This window comes from Hevea brasiliensis, chromosome 14 (assembly GCF_030052815.1).
Source record: "Hevea brasiliensis isolate MT/VB/25A 57/8 chromosome 14, ASM3005281v1, whole genome shotgun sequence".
NCBI lineage: Eukaryota > Viridiplantae > Streptophyta > Magnoliopsida > Malpighiales > Euphorbiaceae > Hevea > Hevea brasiliensis.
This window is the reverse complement of record NC_079506.1, coordinates 13,025,586-13,050,127: the sequence shown is the minus strand read 5'-3', so window position 1 is coordinate 13,050,127 and position 24,542 is coordinate 13,025,586. Positions and strand designations below refer to the sequence as shown.

The following is a 24,542-nucleotide window of genomic DNA, read 5'->3' as shown; positions in this document are numbered from 1 at the left end:
AGACTGGGATATGGGTGAGGTGTTTCAACCAATAGGAAGACAAGAAAAAATGGAAGGCACCAATAGGGAATTAGGAAGAGGTGTGGTAGGATTTGGAGTCTTAGGGTGATAAAGTTTAGATGACTTAAACAACTGCGATTGCAGAATTCGAATAAGACTAGGATATGGGTGAGGTGTTTCAACCAATACGAAGACAGGAAAAAATGGAAGGCACCAATAGGGAGTGAGGAAGAGAGTGGGGCCAAGGAGGAGAGAGATATTTTGTTATTTTAATTTTTAGAAAATAATTAAATGGGTCCCATTTAAAATTCCTAACTAGGCTTTCTTAGGCCCATGGAGCCCAATTAAACTTAATTAGATCCATTTAAAAAAACTACCCATATTAAATTTAAACAAAATAAAATTTTATTTAAATTTAATTAAATTAATTTTCTCTAAACTTTATTATTATTTTTATTTTTTTCAAGATCATGCCACGAAATTAATAATTCAGCTCAATGCCTCCAATTACATCTTACAGTCATATAATTTTTCATCATCGGGTTTCCCACGGCCTCAATGCACATACTCATCACAAAATAAGGGTCTACAAATATTAAAAGATCTAAATTAATAATTATCTTTCTTAAAAAATAAAAATTTATAAAAAAATTATAAAAAAATATTTATTTTTTAATTTTTTAATTTTTTATCAAACACATATTTAGAGAAAAAAAATTAAAGTCTATCTATTGGCATGTGTTCAATAAAAAAAAAAAACTCTATTGGGTTAAATTGTTTTGGGGACAGGCAGTGAAGTTAGCACTTACTCGCTTTGAAAAACAGGTACTTTAATATTCACTGCTCCCAATCTATCCCTGTGTTTAAGGCAGTTAAGTCACAGTCGCTCACATGTCAATACAAAGCTCGCGCTTTATCTGGTCAAAATAAAATATTACTTCTATCTCTTTACCAAAATTCTCTCTCTCCTACGCTCATTTCGTTGTTTCTCTGCGTGCGAGCTTAGGGTTTCTCCTTCTCCTTCGCCTTAACCTTTCTTTATTTTTCTAAATTCTCTGTAGAATCCACCTTGAATGTTTAGCAGAATCGGCGAAGTATTGTGGTTTGTAGAGGAATTTTTTGAACAAGGAAGGTGGTAGTTAGCTCTGTTTTTTGCGTTAATTTTAGTGTATTTTGAGCTCGATCTTCGTCAGTATTTGAGGATTTGAAGAAACTGATCGGAGTGAAGTTTTCGATTCTCTGCATGAGCAATGTATGGAATTTGATTCAATTTGAGCTTATATATGCATGTATCGGTTCTCATGGAAGAGCTTAGATCTGTTTTTGAGTGAAAAACAATGCGTGGAATTTGCTTAATTTTGTTGAACAAGTTTGTTTCGATGTTTTATACTATTTGGATCGGCTTCATTTTGAAATTTTCTTGCCATTTGGTTTAGTTTGAGCTGAATATATGTCTTTGTGATCATATGTGCTTATTTTGTTCTGCTTTTATTTATTTTACTTATTTTTGGTTTTATAAGTGCATGAAGTTTGCGTTTGTCTTGCTATTTGGGTGAGAATAAAATTTTATCTACTTCTCTTGTGCGTAGAAAATGCATGCTTTCGTGTTGATTGAGCTGACAATGCAATCCTGTATTATTATGAGATTTTGGGTTTGTTCTTTGATTAAGAGTATTTGAATTTTAGTTAAACTAACTAAGTCGGTGTATCTTGAACTACATGGTGAGCTTATACTAGATTTCTTGAAAATCATGAATTTTTGTTAATTTAAGTAGCGAATGTGTATTAACTTTGGAGTTTTTCTGAAATTTTGTTTAATTTGAGCTAAATGTCTTTGGCATCATATCTTATATTTTGCCCTGCTTTTAAATATTTACTTATGATAAGAAAATATGCGATGTTTGTGTTTGTATATCTGAAGCTAAAAGTGTGAGAACATAATTTTATGTTTTTATTTCAAACAGAAAATGCATCTTCTCGTGTTGAATGGATCTAAGAATGGACATCCTGTATTAAATACGATGTTTTTGGTCTTTGATGAGGCATCTCTGAAATTTAGTTAGATTATGTGTATTTTGAACTACAATTAGGACTGTGATTTGGTTTCTTGAAAATTTTGAATCTATTTAATTTGAGCTCTGCATGTGTATTTGCAACTTTGCAGGTGTTTTTATTTTGGTTTAGCTAGAGGCCCAGGCTTTTAGTTCTGCATTTGGTGAAGTGCGGTGATGTGCTAAATAATGGCACTTAGACTTCCAGCTCCAAAGGCAGCTGAGTTTGCAATTGCATCCATAGGGTGCGGATATGATATAACAGCGGACTTAAGGTTGAAATACCGTAAAGGGGGTGCAAAGGATTCACGGTTAATTGAGATTGATGAAGGTGGGGGTAGAGAGATTGTTTTGCCTGGTGGGATTTCAATACCAAATGTGTCCAAATCAATAAAGTGCGATAAAGGGGAGCGAACAAGGTTTAGGTCTGATGTCCTTTCATTCCAGCAGGTAATTGTCTGTTGTTTCTGATGATTACCTTTTAATTTGATTCACTGGTTCTGGATCGAATTTTATTGCTCTTTATGCATGTTTGGATGTTAATTGGTAATAAATTATTTGCATTCTTATTCTAATATATATGGTTTTCTTGGATACTTTTATGCTTTTTAAAGCACTCTGTTTTTTTTACGCTGTTAACATCAACAGGCATTGTGATCATTGAACAGACAAATGTTATTGCATCGCCTATCTTGTGTCAGTTCTCTGCACTTTGCCAGGAATTTTTCTGTTGTGTGTATGTGCTCTTTATATGATGTTGCTATGCCATAGCTAACCATTGAAGTCGCCAAACCCTATGAAATCTAAATCTCTAGTACTTTTGAGTTTTTAGGGTATTGTGATCAGTTTTTTTTCCCCTTATAGTTTGCGAAATATTCAAATGTTGAGGATTGTTAGATTGCATACTATTAAGATGCTGTGTTGCACCGTTTGAAGGAATGTTTCCCCTCTCCCATGATCTGCATGCATTATGTCCCTAAAAAACATAATAGTAATTGTAGACAGACATGGAATGCCTATCACATTTTGGCTATCTTTTACCTTCCCTTTCTCTATCTTTTCTTCTTGCCTCACAGATGTCAGAGCAATTCAACCAGGAAATGTCATTGACTGGAAAAATTCCCTCTGGTCTGTTCAATTCCATGTTCGAATTCACAGGTTGTTGGCAGAAAGATGCAGCTAACACTAAAACCCTTGCTTTTGATGGAGTATCCATTACTCTTTACACAGTTGCATTAGAGAAATCTCAATTGGTGCTTCGTGATCATGTTAAGAAGGCTGTTCCATCATCATGGGAACCTTCAGCATTAGCAAAGTAAGCATTCACCGCTGTAGTTTAGTCAAATGATGAGATTGCTGTGAATCATCATGCCTCAGCTGAGTTTTAAAAGCTTATTTTTTTAATTCTGATGATAAATTCTTTCACTACTCTTTCTATATGACCTTTTTTTTTCATGATTTTGACATGTTTATTTGTTAGTCTAGTTTTTGGCATTCTTCGCTATGCAAATTCTACGTCCTGCATGACAGTGTCCTAAAATCATGAAATGGTTATTTGGAGATAAGCCATGAAGCATATTCTGTTTATTATGGTTTACATATTCTAAAAGAGAAGATCAAACCCATTAACTAGAGTTTATAGGGAGAAAAGGAAAGTGAGAGATGAGAGAACATGGAAGGAAAAAAAGTGAAGAGCTTGCTCAAACCAAATCTGAAAATTTTCTGCCAAACGACCTCTCTGATTATATTCATACATAGCATTCCTATTCATAAAGACAAAAGTCGAAGGATGAGAAACATGTAATTTCAATTCAGAAAAATTAAAATTTTAGAAAATTGTAAATCTTTTTCTTAATTATTGTTTATGATTCTCCCCCAAAGCTAAAATAATGTAGCCCTCCTCCCCATCCCTTTCATTTAACTTTAATTCATTCCCTTCTTCGATTTCAACAAAACCAACACATGTTTTTGGGCCTATGTTTTCATAGTTCTGTTAATTGATGTTCTATGAACCTTGGTGATCTATCAACTCATCATATTCTATTTACTTATAAACAAAATTGCCCATATTACATCAAGTGGAGGTAGAAAATTGCTTATCATATAAAATGAAGTATATGTGTTGTATTAAGTTTGGAACTGAGACCTTGACAATAAGTTTATTTTTCCAGGTTTATTGAAATGTTTGGCACCCATATTATTGTTGGTGTGAAGATGGGTGGGAAGGACGTTATATATGTGAAACAGCAGCATTCATCAGTTCTTCAACCAGCTGATCTACAGAAGACACTAAAGGAGATGGCTGATAAGAGGTTTTCAGATACCAGTGGACAGTACAGCATGGCTTCTGAACAAGTTTACCAGAATAAAAAGGTTTGTGAAAATTTGTTAATTCTCTTATTTTTCGGTTTTCAACTTGAGCATTGAACTGGTTGTTTGAAGTCAGTAATACTTATTACTCACTTTGATTCAATAAATCATATTCAATAATTAGAACATACCGGTAGTATACTGTTCTGACCATTACCAGCTAAAATATATATTTATCTTACTTAGAGCTCTTTTTTCCTTTTAGATAGTAAAATTCATTCAGTAATTATTTTCTGAGCTTTTGTTGAATAGATAGGCAGTTAATGAGATGTTAGGATCTATTTGGGAATAGTTTGAGCTGATATGAATAATTCATTATTGATTGGGCTGGCAGGATGTAGCTTTGATCCCTTAATACAAAGGGGATTATAAAAGTTATTGAATATTCTTTGTTGGTTAAAATATTTTATATTTTGGAGTTGAGAGAAGAAAAGCTGAATAGAAGTGTTGTTTTATGTTTACCCATGGGATGCTGATTGAATTGGATCATAAAATGGAAACGGTTGTTGAAGACATATTTATTGACTGGTCTAGCTGGAAAAAGGATCTAGTATCCACCATATTTTCCTAGTCATATAAGTTCGGTTTTCACCATATGCTAGAGGCAATTGGCATACTGGTCCATAATTTTTTATTACCATGCGAGTCAATGCCTCTAATGATGGACTTTGATGATTCAACAAAAATGTTAATGCTTTCAAAGCTATAATCATCTTGGTGTGTCAAGCTAGTTTAGTGGAGTAAGGCTAGATTTTGGTTTGTTGTTTTCTCCAAATTCTTCATCAACCTATTATTTGGTCGTATTTATAATGTAAAACCAGGAAGTTAAATTATGGTTTCTTTGTTGCTTTTGTGGGTTGTTGTGGCCAAATTGTAACATTTTGGTCCGTAGTAACATGATTTTTTTTTTAAAAAAAAAAGGGGCTTATGAGAAAGGGAGATCATTTATTTAGTGCAGTGGAGCAATGGTTGCTGAAATGGGATGTAATATACTGTAATATCTGTTGCAAAACAGCCTGTAACATGACGGCATGGCAGGCCGTAAAATGATACATAATGGCGCTTACCTTGTGCATGGGCACTTTAAACCTTGCCCCTTTTGTTGAACAGACACTTAAGTCACTCACAGGTGAACACACATATTTGGTTCGTATATTTTCTAGATAACTCAACTCAACTAAGCCTTTATCCCAAAAATTTGGGGTCGACTATATGGATTCGCTTTTTCCACTCTGAACGATTTCGGGTTAAATCCTCAGAAATGTGTAATGCTTCTAAATCATGTTGTACTACTCTCCTCCAAGTCAATTTAGGTCTACCCCTTTTTTTCTTTCTATTCTCTAACCTAATGTGCTCTACTTGTCTAACTGGAGCCTCCGTATGTCTACGCTTCACATGACCAAACCACCTTAATCTCCCTTCTCTCAACTTATCTTCAATTGGCACCACTCCTACCTTTTCTCTAATACTTTCATTACGGACTTTTATCTAGTCTAGTATGGCCACTCATCCACCTTAACATTCTCATCTCTGCAACTCTTATCTTAGATGCATACGACTCTTTCAGTGCCCAACACTCACTACCATATAACATAGCCGGTCGTATGGCTGTACGGTAAAATTTTCCTTTTAATTTATTGGGAATCTTACGATCACATAAAACTCCCGTGGCACGTCTCCACTTTAACCATCCGGCTTTAATCCTATGACTAACATCCTCCTCACATCCCCCATCTACTTGAAGGACTGAGCCTAGATATTTAAAGTGATTACTTTGGAACAGTACCACTCCATTCAAACTAACTCCTTCTCTATCACCAGTTTGGCCTTCACTGAACTTGCAATGCATGTATTCTGTCTTCGTTCTACTTAACTTAAAACCCTTTGACTCTAGAGTACCTCTCCAAAGTTCTAGCTTCCTATTGACTCCTTCTCGTGTCTCATCTATCAGAACAATATCATCCACAAACATCATGCACCAAGGAATACTCTCTTGTATGTGTTTCGTCAGTTCATCTAAAACTAATGTAAAAAGGTAAGGGCTTATGGCTGATCCTTGGTGTAATCCAATTGAGATCAGAAAATCTCTTGTGCCCCCTCTCACTGTGCGCACAATAGTAGTTGCTCCTTCATACATATCTTTCAATACTTGTATGTACCTAATAGATACCCTCTTTTGTTCTAACACATTCCATAAGACCTCTCTAGGAACACTATCATAAGCTTTCTCCAAATCAATAAAAACCATGTGTAGATCTTTTTTCACATCTCTATATTTCTCCATCAAGCTTCTAATGAGAAAGATCGCTTCCATAGTTGAACGACCGGGCATGAAACCAAATTGATTGAGAGAGATAGAAGTATCATGACGTAGTCGATGCTCCACAACTCTCTCCCACAACTTCATAGTATGGCTCATGAGTTTAATTCCCCTATAGTTTGAGCAACTCTGTATGTCTCCCTTATTTTTAAAAATAGGTACTAAAATACTCTTCCTCCATTCATCAGGCATTTTCTTTGAGTTTAGAATTTTATTAAATAATTTAGTTAACCATGCCACTCCCATATCTCCCAAATACTTCCACACTTCAATTGGTATTTCATCGGGTCCACAGGCTTTACCCACTTTTATTCTCTTAAGTGCTTCCTTTACTTCTAAAGATCTAATCCTTCTAGTATAATTTACATTCTTTTCTATTGTTCTATAATCTATATTCACGCTATTTTCATTTTGACTATTATTAAAAAGATTATTAAAATAATTTCTCCATCTTTCTTTAATGTCCTCATCTTTCACCAACACTTTTCCTTCTAAAATAATTTTCTAGATGTCTTATCTAATTAATTTTTTTTTTCAGTTGGAAATTAGGGAGCAGCGGCTGAGGTTTGCTGATACTAGTTCCTCAAGTTCTTATTCTCACAAGGAGGTGTGTTTTGTCACTCGGTATTCTTGATATCATAGTATTCCATTGAAGGGTTTTGAGGATCTATTGGTCCTTTGGCAAATTATAGTTTTGTCTGTTCTCATTTAACTACTATAATTGCAGGATATTGTGAGGATCTACAAAAGGAGAGGTGGAAGTGATGATAAAGTTTTATCTCATAGTGACTGGTTACACACTGTTCAATTTGAGCCTGATGTAATCTCGATGTCCTTCATTCCAATTACCTCTCTATTGAATGGAGTCCCAGGGAGTGGGTTCTTGAGCCATGCCATAAATCTATATCTACGATGTGAGTAGAATTGCTATAGCGTGTAACTTTTTTGGATTTGTTTTGATTATTTGTGTTGCTAATTCTTGTAAATTTGATCTTTATATTGCATCTGCATGCGCTTTATTACTATTATTATTATTATTATTATTAGTAGTAGTAGTAGTAGATGGTATCACAGGCCTGCTTTTGTTCAGCGTACCAAGTAATTTGCATGCTCTTTATTAGTTCTCTCAAAAACCCTGATTGATCTCTTCATTTGGATTGTGATCTACCCATTGCTTTTCTTTAATCATAATGCTGCTAGATATTGTTGGATCATTAAAATAACTCATTGTTTTGCTTATGCCTACCAGATAAGCCCCCAATTGAAGAGCTACACCAGTTTTTGGAATTTCAGTTGCCGAGGCAATGGGCTCCAGTGTTCAGTGAACTTCCTCTTGGTCCACAACGGAAGCGGCAAAATACAGCATCTTTGCAATTTAGTCTCATGGGGCCTAAGCTTTTTGTGAACGTTACTCCGGTAAGGCCTCCTCTTTTTTCAAATTGTTTCTTGTATTTCTTGCATGGCTGTGCCTTGTCATTTGACTAAAAAAGTTTCATGCGCTTTTATGTTGTGTGTTACTTTATTAATGGCAATAGAATATTGTTGAATAGTGCCGTCTGGTAGATTTATTTGCATAAAAGTTTAATTGATTAACATGCTAACAGATGGCCACCATTGGTTGTGCACACTCTAAACACAATAATTCATTGTTAGATCTAAAATTCCAAATGTGCTGTGCCATAATTTTGGGGTTTAACTTTTTAATTAAACAAATTGTTTAGACTTGGTATTTTTCAATTTCTTTTACTTCTTTGGCTATTGTAATGGGAAATACTTGTGTGATCTAGAAAGTAGCACATATACATTGATGACTTGCATAGCAAATAATGTTGATGGGTGTCTTTCTATTAGAAGTTTTAAAGTGAAGAATCACATGGACAGAATGTTTTGCAAGTTAGTGGTTGGTTTGAAGGTGTTGTAAATATGTCACATAGTTTTTTATGGTTCCTTCAGTTTTCTAACAAAATCTGTACTATTTGGATAAAATCTGGTTCCATGTTAAAATAATTAGAGATTATTTTAGGGATTTGTATTTCTCCTTTGTTCAACTGAAACATCTCCTCTAGATAATTTTCTATGTGGCTGTAGCTGTTCATCGGTTGTGTTCATGTGGTGGAAACCTGAATTTATAAATTCCTTGACAGGTTGATGTTGGTAAGAGGCCAGTGACTGGCCTTCGGCTTTATCTAGAAGGTAAAAGAAGCAACCGCTTGGCCATACATTTGCAGCACCTTTCATCTCTTCCAAATATCTTTCAGCTCGCAGATGATCCACATGGTAATTTCCATCAGGAGTCCTATGATCATAAATACTATGAGAAAGTTCAATGGAAGAATTTCTCTCATGTTTGTACTGCTCCTGTTGAGTCTGATGAGGAACTTTCTATAGTTACTGGAGCCCAATTACAAGTTGAGAATTCTGGATTTAAAAATATTCTCTTTTTGCGACTGCGATTCTCAACTGTGTTGGGAGCGACAATTGTAAAGCATCCAGAGTGGGATGGATCACCAGGTTTGGCACCTAAATCTGGCCTCATATCAACATTAATCAGCCATCACTTCACATCAGTTCAGAAGCCACCACCACGACCGGCTGATGTGAACATAAATTCAGCTGTGTACCCTGGAGGCCCCCCAGTGCCCGTTCAAGTCCCTAAGCTTCTGAAGTTTGTTGACACTACAGAAATGACAAGAGGGCCCCAGGAAACTCCTGGCTATTGGGTTGTATCTGGAGCTAGACTGGTTGTTGAGAAGGGTAGAATTTCTCTCCGGGTTAGGTATTCCTTGTTGACTATAGTATTACCTGATGAAGATTTGGAACCAGACCACTAGCAGTTTTTTTTTTTTTTTTTTTCATCTCTACCCCCTCCTTCCCTACACACGCCCTTGAGAAAAAGTGAAAATACAAAAGAAAGTCACAGAAAGAAACGAGGAGGAAGCGACATAAGTTAATTGTGGTGGCTTAAAGTTGCAAATGCAGACAGGCGTTAACTGGAAAGAATGGTTGATTGGGAAGTGTAGTTGGCAATCGTTGTAATATTGTTGTCATCATTGATATTTTTCACCCTGTTTGTAGATTCATTGAGTTGGTGCCAACCACCTGATACTGACGTACTTCATATGTTTTAACGCCTGCTCTGAGCATGGTGTTTAACCAGTCGTCTCCATCCAGGTGTACCAAATTTTTTTGTATGATTGTAGCATCATGGCTTTCTTGGAATATAAGGTGGGATCTAAGAAAGTTGCACAAGGATCTAACAATATAAAAGAACTCAACCCAACTGAATCTTGTGTTTGGCCTAGCATAGCCCTAGTCACTTGTCCCTCTGATGCGTTTCTGGTATCCCAATTAAAGGGATAAAACATGCAACTGGGGACAATTTAATCGAGTAGTTCAAGGTCTGCTTTTTCATATTTTCGAGGCATATTGAGTCTCTAGGACTTGGTTAAGATAACACGGAGTTAGGATAGTACTATGGTTTTCTGAAACATGACATTGAGCCACTTGCGAAACATGAAGATTCCAACATATGGGATTTTTTAGCCATGGAGTCTTAGCCAGTCGTCACAAACCTTGCAAAATTTCCTCATCAGTCATCAGTGTTGTAATGGTAATGATTCTAACCCACTCTTGAAACAATGAATGAAACTCATTTTGAAAGCCAAGATGCACCGGTTCAGGCCATCCTGCGAATGCTATATGGTTCCTGCAACCAGCAGTCCCACCTTCATAATCCCTTTCCTGTAGTCACTCCAAAGATGACAATCATCTTTTTCTGAAAAACATTTACAGGAAATTGCTTCTGAATAAAAAGAAAAAAAGAAAAAAAAAAGACACCTAGGCAAAGAAAATATTCACACTGTTCATTGAATCATCAAAAAGGCCTTTCTCTTGCTAAATTTCGTTCATTTTCCTGATCTAAAGAAGTCAAACCATCGAAAAAAAAATACCAGCTTTAGAAATGGATTTAGGTCACAGAAAGTACACCACATATAGTTTAAACTGGAAGCAATCAATTGTTGGTTAATGAGATATCATCGTTACACCTTGCATTGAAAGATCATCAATTACTCTTATAGAAATTCAACCATCATTTGAGACAAAGAATTAAAAAACAGAGCAAAAAATTTTGTTTTAAAATATATCCTTTTGCTGATCTTCGTTTTGTTTTTTCAAGTATAAATCTTAGAGCAGAATCAAGTAAAACTTAGGTAATTCTAATCAGTTCATCCAAGAGAGGAACTTGAAAACAGAGCATTAGGCAGTAAATGGGAATGGGGTGGCGGGGGGAAAAAAGTAATGCCTCTCTCCATGAACTGCTTCTATTTCTTATTTGTGGAGAAGTAGAAATGCCTCTCTCCATGAACTGCTTCTAGGAAAGCGAAGAAATAGAAGACTTACTTTTACATGGATTGCCAGTTCCTCCATAGCTCCTGACAATGATTGTCATTTGTTCAGGTGAAAAAGAAAAGAATAGTTTAGTCTAGACAGTTATTCAAAGATCGTCACAATCAAACATTGATATCAAAATTGACAAGATCACACCAGCAACAAAACCAAAACAAACGGCATTTCTTAGGAGTCCCAGTAACTTCTTTATTGGCTACAAGGCGGGAGAACTATTACAGGCTGAATATTAAGATGTAAGTTTCAAACTCTAACAAAAAAAGTTCTAAAACCAGATTTTAATAGCTGGAATTTTGATGGAATTGTATGACATTTCAAATTCACGCCACAGTGTATGGTGGCAAAGGAACCTGGAAACAAAGCTCCAAAATCAATAGTAAATAATTTTACCTGAGGAATGAATAGCAAAAAGTCGAAAGCACAGTCGCTTGAGTTAACTGAGGCACCATCTGTAAAATATGCATCCTCATTCTCACCAGAAATCTCCACAATTGCAAATTCCGTCCTTGAAATGATGGAATCGGCTTGCATCTCTTACTGTAATATTTCTTTTTGTAATAAGGGAGATAAGTTTTATAGCGGTATGGCAATCACCACAAACTCGCAAATTCTTAGTTACTAGAATGGGCTTATTGGGGTTGAGATTAAGAATTCCGAATGCAATAGCTAGTTTTTCACTATGATAAAGGAGGATTTGTTCCTTCTCCTCGTCTTCAACGTCTTGAAGAACATAGCTAGATTCCCCATGATAACCCAACCTTTTCATCTCCACCAATAGTTCATCAATTTTGTTTTTTATCTGAGGTGATTGTGGGTGTGATCTATCTCCGCCAATGAATGCATGAACAACACCGCCAATCTCAATCCAACTGCACCCAGGGCTTTTGTTAAAACCTTGGTCCCTTTGCAGTATTCTAACCTGTGCTGCATCATCCCATCTCCCAACAGTACCATACATATTGGATAAAAGAACAAAATTTCCCGTACTTTCATGTCCTAGCTTCTGAATTTTCTTTGATACTTGTTCCCCAAGTTCAACATTTCTATGGACCCTACAAGCAGCAAGCAAGGCACTCCAAATACGAACATCAGGCTCAAATGGCATCTTTTCAATGAAATTGCATACCTCTTCAAATTTCCCTGCCCGGCTCAAAAGATCAGCCATGCATACATAATGCTCCATTCTGGGAGTGATGCCAAAATCTTGATTCATGGCATTAAACCAGTGTTTACCTTCTGTGACGAGGCCAGAATGGCTGCAAGCAGATAAGATACAAATGAAAGTCACATCATCTGGCTCTATACCTTCTGCCAGCATGTTATCGAACAGCAATAATGCTTCCATGCCAAGCCCATGAATTCCATAAGCAATTATCATTGCATTCCATGATACAATATCCCTCTTATGCATCCTATCAAAAACTCTCCTGGCAGTGTCAATCCTTCCACACTTTGCATACATGTCAATAAGAGCATTACAAATTGCAGTTTCAGTTGCAAGGCCATGAACAATTGCATAACAATGACTGCAAGAACCATGTTGTATAGCAGCCAAATGAGCAGAAGCTGGCAGGACACCTACCATGGTTGCCATTTCTGGATCCAATCCTGACAATTGCATCTTATGGAACAAACGTAAAGCCTCTTCTGCATGACCATTCTGCACGCATCCTGAAATAATAGCACTATATGAAACTGTATCTTTCAAATCCATTTCATAAAAGAATTTTTTTGCATCATTGACAATCCCACACTTTGCATATGCCGAAAGTAGAGTATTTCCCAACATTAAATCTGAAACAAAACCCGATTTAACAGTGTAACAATGTATGCATCTGCCCATATTTGAGTCTGCTAACTTTGCACAAGCTCGAAGAACAGTAGCAAGAGTTACGGCTGTTGGAGACAAAGCAAAGTCTTTGCGCCTCATCATTTCCCGAAAAAGTTCCAACGCCTCCCTCATAAAATCACAAATAACGTAAGCACCAAACATAGCACTCCAGGTCACCTCATTCTTGTCAATACCCACCCTGTCAAAAATTTTCCTGGCATAACCTATGTACAGACATTTCCCATACATATCCAAAATCCCGGTTGCAACTATGACATCATCAATGTAACCCCTCCTCACACAAAAACCATGCATCGCCTTGCCATGGCTCAAAGCATTAGCCTGAGCAATTGCTGGAAGAATGGCCACAATTGTTGAAGAGTTGGGGCTTATGAAATCCTTTTGCATTCGGACAAGCAATTGCATAGTCTCATCATAATACACCCCATGCAGAGAAAACCCGGCAATCATAGAATTCCATGCAACAACATCTCTGCGAGGCATGTCACTAAATACCGTCTCTGCATCATCCAAACACCCGCATTTCGCATACATATCAACCAAAGCCGTGGAAACATAAACATCAGAATCAAGCCGGAGCCTTTTGGCATGAACATGAATGTCCTTGCCTGGTTCAATTGCTTGAAGAGCCGAACATGCTTTAAGCACAATTGGGAAAGTAAATTTGGAGGGCTGGATACCCAATTCCAGCATTTTGTAGTAAAAATTAATGGCTTCACCGTAGGGTCCATTCCAAGCATATGTCCTTATTAACAGATTCCAAATGAGAACCTTTTTTGGCTTTTGGGGACTTCTATCAAACAATCGGCGTGCATATTCAACCTCCTTACAAGCCAAGTACAAATGCGTAAGCTTTTCAATAGTTTGGTTAAAATGGTCATCGTCACCATGTGGGATGTGGTTTTTAATGAGATGTTGATGGATTATTTTGCCTTGAGACACAGATTTTGATTGGAGGCTAGCTTCAAGTAGACGTTCATAATCTGCAAGACTAAAAATTTTATGGGATTTCAGACGCGTTGCCCATAACATCTCTCTGTTTGGTCTCTGGTTTTTTCTTCTCCTCTTTCCTTCCACCCCAACTCAATATTTTAAGGAAATGTTAGGAATTTTCATTTTTAAAAGAAAAGTTTGGATTTTTATTCCTAACTAAAGAATAGAATTTTGAATTCTTCCAAAATTTTTAATGGGCCAATAACAACATACAGAAAATCCTATCAATCACTTCTCTAGCATATTAATAGTTGAACGTATATTATTTAACTGAGAGTCTCAAATTGAAGTATTCATTCTTTCATTATACATAAAAAAAAAAATGTCTTTTATACAAAAAAAAAAAAAAAAATTAATAGCAAATCTTAAAAATTAAATAATAATTTCCTTTATCATAATTTTTTTTTTTATCTTATCCTGCTTTTACTCAATTTCATAATTCTATAGAACTATCGAATTAAAATTTATTAATTATTATAAAATATTTATTACATGAATTTATTTTCCCAAGAAATAAAGAGTGAGAAACTAGATGTTTTATATGGTGAACAATGTAATCAAAGACAACTTGCAAAGTTTTCATGCCAAAAAGTTGGTTGATTTGGTTTTCAAATTTCTCTAGTATAACTATAAATAGCAGAACAAAATTTCTCTGTCAATTATATATCAGAAGTTTACTGCACGTTGAACGTACAAAAATTCTTTAGAAAAGATATATTACTCAGCTGAAGAAATGAGTATAGAAGTGATGTGCCATTCTGTATTATACTATCAAAACAACAACCTTCTGGTACACCAAAATGCAAGTATATTGTATATATCGTTAAGGGAATATAAGATTGCTATGTTCATGGGAAGGCCGATAAATCCCTTCCCTTGGGCATGGAAGAGGAGCTGGTTGAGCAATGCAAGTAGGATAGTGCTGTCCAGGCATCACTACTGAAAAATCGGATACATATGATGTTGTTGTCACCTGTAATCAAGTCACAATCAATTATGATCAATCCAAAGAAGTATACATGATATAACTAAATGGTGAAGAGAGAGAAATGGAGGACTTACTGTCCGTGGATTTCCAAGTTTGTCAACTGGTCCTGATTCCAGAGACCGGTTGATCATTTCTTGAGGCAAAGAAAAAGAAGGGTTTGGCCTAAACAGATGTTCGAAAATCGCCATGATCAGGAACATTGCTATTAATATAGCTGTAGCAACAAATCCAAAGGCAATGGCATTCATTGATGTTCCAAAACTTTTCCATGGAGTTTCATGGTCGATGACTCCAGTCTCAGATGGGGTAGGGTCTGAACTTGTGTATATGTTCCATGGCTTTGATCTTTCAGAACTAAATTGGCTCATAGTCCTGTTGTGTTCTTTATTGAAACTTCTTCCGACTGTGTGAAATGCTCTACCAGACTTGCTGTTCAGCAGTTGTTTCTCTAAGAGATAGATATCCTTGCTCATTTGTCGATTGCCAGTGGTCCTGACCCTGAAAAGGTTTAACATAGAAAGAACCATCAGGATTCTGATACAAAAAAAAAAAAAAGAAAAAAAAAATTCAGATTACTTTCTCTAGAATAAGATTCTAGAAAGGAACAAAAGTAACAAGTACTGAATACTTTTGAGTTTCATCCTGGTTACACAATCATTGTGAGAAAATTTACTGGATAAATCCAATGAACTCAGTGATATCAGCTAGTCTAATTCTGAAACTATATCACCTCAAAAAGTCTACAGAACCTACATTCTGATGATGAAAAAATATCATATGTTTCCTTTGTTAAAATTCATCTGAATGCGTCTTTAAGGCTTTCCATGCATCATGAAACACAATGTCTTTAGGCTTCTCTCACCCTCTCAATTATAAACCATGCCTAGGACCATGTCTCAATTCAACCTAATAATAGCTATAGTACTGTTTTAAGATTAATTGAGAGGAAGCTGAAGGATGAATTGCGTATTGTCACTCTATGCACAAAACAGCAGAGATACAAAGAAGATTAGTAATCATCATTAGAAAGAGGAAAGAAACTGTTTTCAAATCATTTCTACAGGCAAGGAGAAGAATCTCAAAATGCTCTAAGAGGAAAAAAGAGAGGATGCTCCAATTTAATGTAATGATAACATTTTTTTTTTAGCGATTCACTGCTCACAACGAAAATGATCAGAGATGACACCTTCAGTTTCCTCAGCTTAGTCTCTCAAAAGGACAAGTATAATTTATGCTATATGCATCATAAGGAGACATATGCCTGCAAGCATTTATCGGCACACAAAATTGCAGAAATCTAGATGATTTTATCTGATTTCACCAATTGTTATTCTAAGAAAAGGAATTGAATACTATCTTACAAAAATGATTTTACAGATGAAGATCCAACTTTAACGAGTTTCAGAGAAAATGTGAGCTCTATATCTGCAAAATAGGCAAATGGCATCTTTATTCTAACAATCTAGGAAAAGTAACAGAATGTGAACTTGAAAAGCAGAATGTGTGCAATTGTCAATGAAATGAAGAGAAAAAAAAATGCAAATACTTGCAGAAACAAAACAAAAAGAGATGAGATGCAAATTTTGCAGTAACTTGCAGTGAAGATCTTTTTTATTAGTGATAAGTGAATTTCTACATTGTGATCAAAATCTATAAATAAAGTAAGAAAAAGCTAACCTTATTATGAGAAGTAGTAGTAGTAGGTGGAAGGCATTTGGTTTTGGTCCTGAGAAGTAGAAGCACACATTATCTGAGACTTGAGATCCTATAGCTTAGCTGCCATGGAAAAACAAGACACCCACACTTTGCAATGAATAATTTAAACCATGTAGCTAGCTTTATACCCCAATAGAAAATGTAAAGACAAAGTTATATGATAATCCCAGCAGTACATTTTTTTTCCCCTTTTTCATGTCTGTTCTTGATGCCTAACTTAATGGATACCATACCTTGTCTCAAGAAGCATACTTAAAAGAAATCAAAAGCATGGGCCTTCATGTCTGGAGAGCTAAAAATAAAGAGTGGCCTATTGGATGCTTTAAAAAGTAGTCTCCTTTATGTGCTGAATTACATTAAGAGAGAGAAAAAATTTTGTTAACCCTAAATTTATCTTCATTAACCCCATGATTAGACCCTGCAGTTATGCATAATTATATGCACTATTTGTCACTAATCACTGATCAAATTTCACTTGAAAAATGATTATAAATATCATCAAGTATTAATGCATAAGGGAAAACAAATGGGTTAGGAAAGAAAGATAAGAATTACTTGTTGCATGAATCAGATTATTACCTTCTGGATTAAAGGTTAAAGGTCAACTGGTGATGGCATGGGAAATTATTAATCACTAATTACCTCAATTCAAATTCAACACAACTATTGAGAGGTAATCTTGTGAAAGGTATCCAATATCTCATATAATCACAAATAATCTCCCACTGAATAAAAGAAAGGTAAAGCAAACCAAAAGCTGCTACAGAAAACTATAACTTAAAATAACTCAGGTTTTGCTATTGAATAGGCATGTGAACAAAAGCCAAGCATAAGAACAAAGAATTTAAAGCACCCCAGAAATATTTAAAATAGAAAATTAAAAAGAGAGAGAGAGAGAGAGAGAGAGAGAGAGAGAGGATCAATGTTTTGTACCTTACAGCTATGAAGTGCCGAGCTGCCATGATTCAAGAGAAAAAGATGAAAGAAATGGGTTAGTTTTGTAAAAAGAATAGAGCTGAGAAAAGGAGATGATGTAGACCACATTTATTCCCCACATTTCTTACAAAAATTAAAATAACCTGATGAGAGCAACCCATTACTTCTGTCAGGAACACTACTAAAGCCAATAGCTGCTGTATCATTTGAAAAATCCAATCTTCACCAATAAACATCAAAACATTCCACCAGCACCTCTCTCTCTCTCTCTCTCTCTCTCTCTCTCTACCCCTCATAACCCCTTAACCCATACTAATTATCACTAAACTAAGAATCCTCTGCTACAAAAGTTGAAATTATTGCAGAAGAAAATGAAGCAAATAGTAGTAATAAATTATTTTTCTACAAAAAAAAAAAGAAAAAAAAAACAAGAAAGAGAACGAGGAAAGAGACTCTTTTACCTACAAAACATTGAATGGGACTCATTTGTCAAAATGACAATCACCTTGTCTGAGAATGATATGAAAGCCCTATCTAGACCTAAATCCCTTTAGAATTCTCAAATTTGAAAGGGGGAATCATTCCTTTTATTTCTTTGCAAAAAGATATCTAATCCATGATAATCTTTTCTAGCTCAATCCACTTATTCTAATCCAAAGCAAAAAAATATTTTATGATTAGAAGTTTTCTGAATGTGAAGTGACCTATTACTTATTTTTCTTCTTTTTCCAAAAGGACAAATAGAAAAAAAAAAATTCAAATTCTATTTCCTTACAAAAGAGACTCAAAATCCATGTTTTATCAAACCAGGCAGGAGTGAGTGACCCCACTCAATTTGTTTTATTATGATAAAATTATAATAAATTTTTATTTTTCTTAATGCACAAAAGTTAATTTCAAAGATTAGATAATTGCTTTTCCATTTGCATTTAAGACATTTTGCAAAAGAGAAAGGGTCCCATCCCATGACAAGAAAGCACTCTAAAGCAGCAATTGAAAATAGATTGAAGTATATATTTCCCTCCTTTTCTTTTCTTTTTTTCCCCCAAGTCTCCATCTCAAGCAAAGCCAAGCCCTTTGCTTTGCCAACAATTCACCAAGAAATGTTCTTAAATACTCTGATAACAAAAACATAGATGAAATTGTCATGGTTTCACTAAAGAAAGAGTGTGTCTATCTAAATACATTCATAAATTTTCACCATGGATTATTAGCTTTTTACTTAATACTCATCCATATTATCAATCATGATTAGAGATTGCAAATTTTAATTCTATTCCAACTTGTTCAACTTAAAACAACATATAAGTTTTGTTTGACATTGAGATTTTAGACAAAAAAAAAATTTATTTTTTTTTTAAAATATCATTTTAAATATTATTGAAAAAATAATTTTTTATTTTAAAATTTTCATGATTATAAAATATTAAACTTAATTTTAAATTAAAATTTTTAATACTTTTTTATTAACATATTTAGAAAAGTATTTTTTTCAATAGTAATTTCAATAACAATACTAAACTGACTCATAATTTATTTTAATTCATAAATAACTTAATATAACTTTTAAAATTGAAAACTAATTTGAAATTGAATCATTTAAATCGATGTGGTCAATTAAATTTTGACTAAAAATTAAATGAGTAAAATTAGTTTTTGTTTTGAAAAATTAATATTTTAATATGAAATTATTCATAATTTAAAATTAATATAAAATTATTTTTATTTATTAATTAGATGAATAATTTAAATTAAAAGAATTTTACATACATGTTCAATTGTTCTTGTAATCTTATCCAAATCCCTAATGAACACAAACCTTGTACTTAAAGATAACTTTTATGATAAATCTACATCATGTATATGTATTTAAATTTTTTGAATTAAATCTTGAACATGATTTGCTTTTCCACTTTTGGCTTATTCCCTAGTGACTCTCCACTATCTTCATCTTCATGTGCCCCCCACAAATACACGTGTATGAATGATGAAGTTCCTGGTAACATGACATGATTATTACTAAATATAACATGGCTCAAACATTTGCTTATCATCATTCATTTCCTCTTCCACCTCTTAAATTTATGTTGAAGATAACGAGCTTTTTGTAAAATTTTAATTGGTGATTAATTAGCTAAAAAGATATATATTAACATTATTCTTTAGACACTATTAATTTATTCATTAGTTCAATCTTTGAGTCTCAATCAAAATCAAATTATATTATTATTTTTTTTTTATTTTGAATGCTAATCTTACTAACCTAACAATCATAAAGGTCCTAAATAAGCCATCTGGATAGAAGTCGACTTGCAAGAAACTATTATCCCCACATGTGAGACCATACGCTACATTTGGAGAACCAATTTTTTCTTTAAAAAGGACCAAATAAACAGATTTATCACAATCCAGAAAATCAATCTAACAATGGAGTCATAATTTATGCTAAAAACACAAACAAAAAACTCATAACTCATCAACGTCATGCCCTTTGAAAGGGTACAAATTGGGGCCATTGATATATCATTGGCATTCAGATATATATAAATTGCAATAATTAATTTGATGATGAAATCTCCAAACAGGTTCAATAATAAATGAAACAACAAAACTCTAGTCACCAGCTGCATAATGAACTCAAAATTTTCAAACAGGGGGAGAAAAGTTATGATGTTTATTTATTCCCTCTCTTGCTACTAAAATCAAGCCTTCACCCGCCCATAGAACTTTGCCTTCTCCTGTGTTGTCTGGAATCTACCATGGCCAAACTTGGAGGACGTATCAATAAACTTAAGCTTGATCTCCTCCAAAGCAACCCTAGATGTCTGGTTCAACAATGATTGTCTCAAGGTCACAACACGCTTCTTTGGTCCAACGCAGCATCCTTTTATCATCACATAATCCTCCTTCACCACACCATAGTGAGGGAATCCTCCCATTGGCGTGATATCCTTTTCAGTCCTGTTATTTGTGACAGCGTTAAGTCAATTTTGTAAGGGGCAAATGTACAAGCACTACCAAAATCTCTACGAATTGCCAGAATAATATCAAGACGCATGAAATTAATATAGAATTGTAGGAAGGAACAAGAACTAAAGAGTGTTAACCTGTCATATTCAGTGATTGCAGTATGAGACTCTTGGCCAGTCTTCCCAAGCTTATAGATTTTCTTGTTCATCTCAGTACGGTGATGATAACCATTCTGCCCAGCCCTAGCAACAGTAAATGACACCCTAGCCGGATGCCAAGCACCAATACATGCCACCTTCCGGAGACCACGATGGGTCTTGCGGGGCAGACGGGTAACACCCCAACGAGTAACCACACCTTCATAGCCCTTTCCTTTGGTCACACCAATTATATCAATCATCTCATCCTTTTGGAAAACAGCTTCAATAGGTATCTGCTTCTCAAAGAAACTGTAGGCAAAGTCGACCTTCTTGGCAACATCCCCGCCATTTACCTGAATCTCCATCAGATGGGCTTTCTTCTGCTTCAACCCTTTCATCTTTCTGATCTGTAGAAGTCAAACCATCAGATTTAATGCCAGCTTTGAATTCAGATTCTTATGACTTGTGGGTAGCAACTCAATCATGCCACAAAGATGAAGAATGAGAATAAAAGAAGAGCACCAAAAAAAAAAATCCAAATTTACTTGAAAGACCAAAATCATGAATCAGAGGAAAAGAAATCTGGCAGTGTCTTCAGGTGCCACTAAATTGTTGACTAGTGATATCTTATCAACAAATTGGAAACAGAATGCACAAGGGAAAATTTGAGCTTACAAAATTGAAAAGGAGAATACCTGGGTGTGCGCCAAGACTCGAATAACTGAACAATGCTTCTTCAGTTTCTCCAATTGAGACTGAATATCTTTCTTCCCATCTTCAGATTCAAACTTTTTAGAGTACTTGGTGAATGCCTTCTTCTTGGACTTGCACCAGTTCTTGTAGAATCTCCTCTTCACTTCCTCACTCAAATGTTGGGCCCAGACAGTGTTCAGTGAACGGAGACCATGGGGTGTTTTCATATAACCCACAACCCCAACAACCACCATAGGTGGGGTTTCTATGATTGTGACTGCTTCACATGTTTCTTTCTTGTGGAGCTCTGAAAGTCAGGGGTACAAAAATTACATAACCAATAAGCACAAAGGACAATGAATACAATGTAGAACTATATTTATGATATGTTCAAATCAAGTAGATAAAGAAAACTGAATGCGCTCCAAAGATGTATCATAACATTTAGACATGCAGAATTGCAACTAAATGCTGAAAGACATCCCGCTATGATAGCATACCACATAGCATACTCTATTAATTAAAAAACACCAAGTGTAGAAACAAACGAGACTCACTTGACCCCGGCTTTTCAACTTCTCTAACAATGTGAGTCATCCCTGCTTTGTAACCCAGAAAAGCAGTCAATCTGCAAGGTTTTGTTGGATCATCTTTGGGAAATGCCTTCACTGTAAATATCACAGAAGAGAGAAAAAAAATCAACACTCGGACAACACTAACCAATATACAACTTGCAAAAATACCTTCATTAGAAACAACACACGAGAGAATAACAAATCAACATCTTAGACAACATTAACAAATATTGACATATGTGAATTTCAAGGCACAGGAGTGGATCAATGCAAATATTAATACTGTGCAAGTACCATATATGATGATAATATACTTTATGCAAATATATATGTATATCTTGCATTAAAAAGCTACAACTGCTTGGTAGCACGCAGAATTCATTTCTAATAACAAATTACTAGGCCATTTACATAAAACTCATGAAGCAAAAATTACAGGTTTATTGAAAAATAAAATGTCCTGAGCTTTGTCATGCCAAAGAAGAAATGAGATACAAAAAGGACAAAAGACGCATTGAATTTCTCTTATAAAGATCATATTTTGACATCAACAAAAACCAAAGACGACACAAGTTACACAAGAGATTGAGCACCTAGCTAATACTAAAGAAAAACCACAATAAGATCAAAATGAAACAAAAACCTCTTTAGGCAACATCAATTTTTGATAATAAAAACAATCAATGCATAACGTCAAAGAAAAGAAAAGAATGCATATCCTGAAAAGGTATCAAGAGTATAGAAGCCCCCAGTCCCAACTATTGTTTTTAACGTATTGTGTAACAGCAGCAAAGTAGAAATAAGCATCTAAAAAAGATTATCTTCCAATCTCAAAACAACAAATATACAATAAATTATGAACAACTTCAGCAATAATGAGATTAAAACATGCATTAGAAACCTTTTCCTCTGTGGCGGGAGGCTCTCTTTCTAGGAAGAAATCCCAAAGAGCCATGTCGGGGGTGTTCAAATTTGCGATGAGACATGCGTCAACCTCAGGATAACACTGCAACACTCATGAATTTCAACCTTATTTCCTTGAAAGACAGAAAATTCATAACAACAGAAAGCAACATATTTTTCAAATGATAGTAGTTAATTTTAAACACTATTATTTATCAGTCCGTGAGTGTACAAAACCAAAGAAAACATATTCTCTCAATCAAAAGAATCAAAACAGGTATTATTACATAAGAAGCTGAAAATTGAAATAAAGTTCTCTAATTAAATCATCATGACTGAACACAGATACAAGACAAGAGAAACATTCAAGTCAATTAAAATGATAAAAATTCCCAAACAGAAAGTCAAGTTTTTAATATTTAATAATTAATTTTTTAAAAACATAATTGGCAATTCCATTGGAGAACTATGCAGTGAGACAAAAATTTCCTATATTTGCATAATAAGAAGATAAATGTAAATAATCAAGAGAGACCATCAAATTAATCAAACCTGAATGAAATCCTCAAAAAGGAACATATGTATTTCAACTTTTAAAATCAATTTTAAAAAATAAGATGGACCATCAAAGTGCTACAAAACCAAAAGATTATATCATTTCATTACTAAATAAAGACGAATTACTCTTTTTTTTAAAATAAAAAAGATGAAATTATATCAACCCTTGACCTGTAATCATTTGATATCAACACCAAACCTCAGTAAGTGAAATGAAATACTCCCCAACCAAAGGCCTATGGCATAAAAATTATGCCAAATCTCGAAGCTCAGTGGTATTCCTTTCCAAATACCCATTTCAGGGTATTGGCAAAAAGAGCCCTTTCCGAGACTCCAGCCTTGATTATTCACCAATTCTCTTATAAAGGGCAGTCATTTCAAAATCACCATTAGGCAAGGCGCAACATCAAAATGTATACTATGACAAGAGCATAAAAAATTTTTCAAAAACAAAAACTCTTAAAACATCTCTAACAGGAATTAAGAAAAGTGTAAAAGAAGCATAACCCAATTCCTTGCAGAGACAAGAACAGATCTAATCTAACCAATTACTGGATCAAAAAACACAAACCAAATCAACCCATATAAATTCAATCAGCAAGAAATTGAATAATCACACGTGTTTAGGTATACATTACGGAAATTGGACGGTAGTACCTCCAGATGCGAAGATCACAATCAACGCAGTGGCTATACTTTGTGATGATAAGAACCGCACAAATGTTTAAGCTAGGCATTTTATATCGTTCTCGACTGAGATCCAACGGCTGCGATTAGCGTCCAAAGGGTATTATCGTCCGTTGGATGGATAATTTAGGGTTAGGGTTTTCTGAAAGGCGCCGATCGAGCAGCCATGGAAAAGAATATGGGCTTTGAATCCCGCTAAACCCCTCTTCCAGTCCAGTACTCAAAATCGGGCTATTTTCTTTCAAAAAAAAAAAAAGGACTGGAAAAGTAGCACTCAAACCACTAAAACAAATTAAATTAGGCGAGTTACGCTGATTTTTTGGAACGAATGAAGCAACTCATTTTTATTATTATTATTTTTTTTTTTTTCATAATTAATTCCT

General features: G+C 34.7%; 4 protein-coding genes across 21 annotated transcripts; 1 reads left to right on the top strand and 3 right to left on the bottom strand.

The window, feature by feature from the left end:
• Window positions 1–895: 895 nt before the first annotated feature.
• Window positions 896–9,990, top strand: LOC110666525 (MACPF domain-containing protein At4g24290). Its single transcript, XM_058133232.1, has 8 exons — window positions 896–1,252; window positions 2,165–2,501; window positions 3,128–3,366; window positions 4,223–4,424; window positions 7,280–7,348; window positions 7,469–7,655; window positions 7,991–8,157; window positions 8,886–9,990. The coding sequence occupies exons 2-8, from the start codon at window positions 2,241–2,243 to the stop codon at window positions 9,570–9,572; spliced, it is 1,812 nt and encodes a 603-aa protein (XP_057989215.1). The 5' UTR covers window positions 896–1,252; window positions 2,165–2,240; the 3' UTR covers window positions 9,573–9,990.
• On the bottom strand, window positions 9,970–14,210 carry LOC110666523 (pentatricopeptide repeat-containing protein At3g16610). Its single transcript, XM_058133230.1, has 2 exons — window positions 11,539–14,210; window positions 9,970–11,174 (listed from the first exon to the last, which is right to left on the bottom strand). Exon 1 carries the CDS (start codon window positions 14,030–14,032, stop codon window positions 11,621–11,623), a length of 2,412 nt encoding a protein of 803 aa, XP_057989213.1. The 5' UTR covers window positions 14,033–14,210; the 3' UTR covers window positions 9,970–11,174; window positions 11,539–11,620.
• Window positions 14,211–14,727: 517 nt separating this feature from the next.
• Window positions 14,728–18,360, bottom strand: LOC110666526 (uncharacterized). Of its 17 annotated transcripts, none has more exons than XM_021827034.2 (6): window positions 18,095–18,357; window positions 17,631–17,652; window positions 16,659–16,757; window positions 16,343–16,406; window positions 15,056–15,479; window positions 14,728–14,966 (listed from the first exon to the last, which is right to left on the bottom strand). In XM_021827034.2, the coding sequence occupies exons 5-6, from the start codon at window positions 15,452–15,454 to the stop codon at window positions 14,817–14,819; spliced, it is 549 nt and encodes a 182-aa protein (XP_021682726.2). In that variant the 5' UTR covers window positions 15,455–15,479; window positions 16,343–16,406; window positions 16,659–16,757; window positions 17,631–17,652; window positions 18,095–18,357; the 3' UTR covers window positions 14,728–14,816. The 17 variants fall into 17 exon arrangements, with proteins under 17 accessions (XP_021682726.2, XP_021682729.2, XP_057991146.1 ...); XM_021827037.2 differs by having other exon boundaries at window positions 16,659–16,707; XM_058135163.1 differs by lacking the exon at window positions 18,095–18,357 and adding an exon at window positions 16,931–17,043 and having other exon boundaries at window positions 17,631–18,081.
• Window positions 18,361–20,173: 1,813 nt separating this feature from the next.
• On the bottom strand, window positions 20,174–24,287 carry LOC110666521 (60S ribosomal protein L3-2). 2 transcript variants are annotated; one of them, XM_021827025.2, is made up of 6 exons: window positions 24,130–24,287; window positions 22,913–23,017; window positions 21,994–22,104; window positions 21,439–21,743; window positions 20,741–21,150; window positions 20,174–20,594 (listed from the first exon to the last, which is right to left on the bottom strand). In XM_021827025.2, exons 2-6 carry the CDS (start codon window positions 22,995–22,997, stop codon window positions 20,336–20,338), a joined length of 1,170 nt encoding a protein of 389 aa, XP_021682717.2. In that variant the 5' UTR covers window positions 22,998–23,017; window positions 24,130–24,287; the 3' UTR covers window positions 20,174–20,335. The 2 variants fall into 2 exon arrangements, with proteins under 2 accessions (XP_021682717.2, XP_021682718.2); XM_021827026.2 differs by having other exon boundaries at window positions 24,106–24,252.
• Window positions 24,288–24,542: the final 255 nt, after the last annotated feature.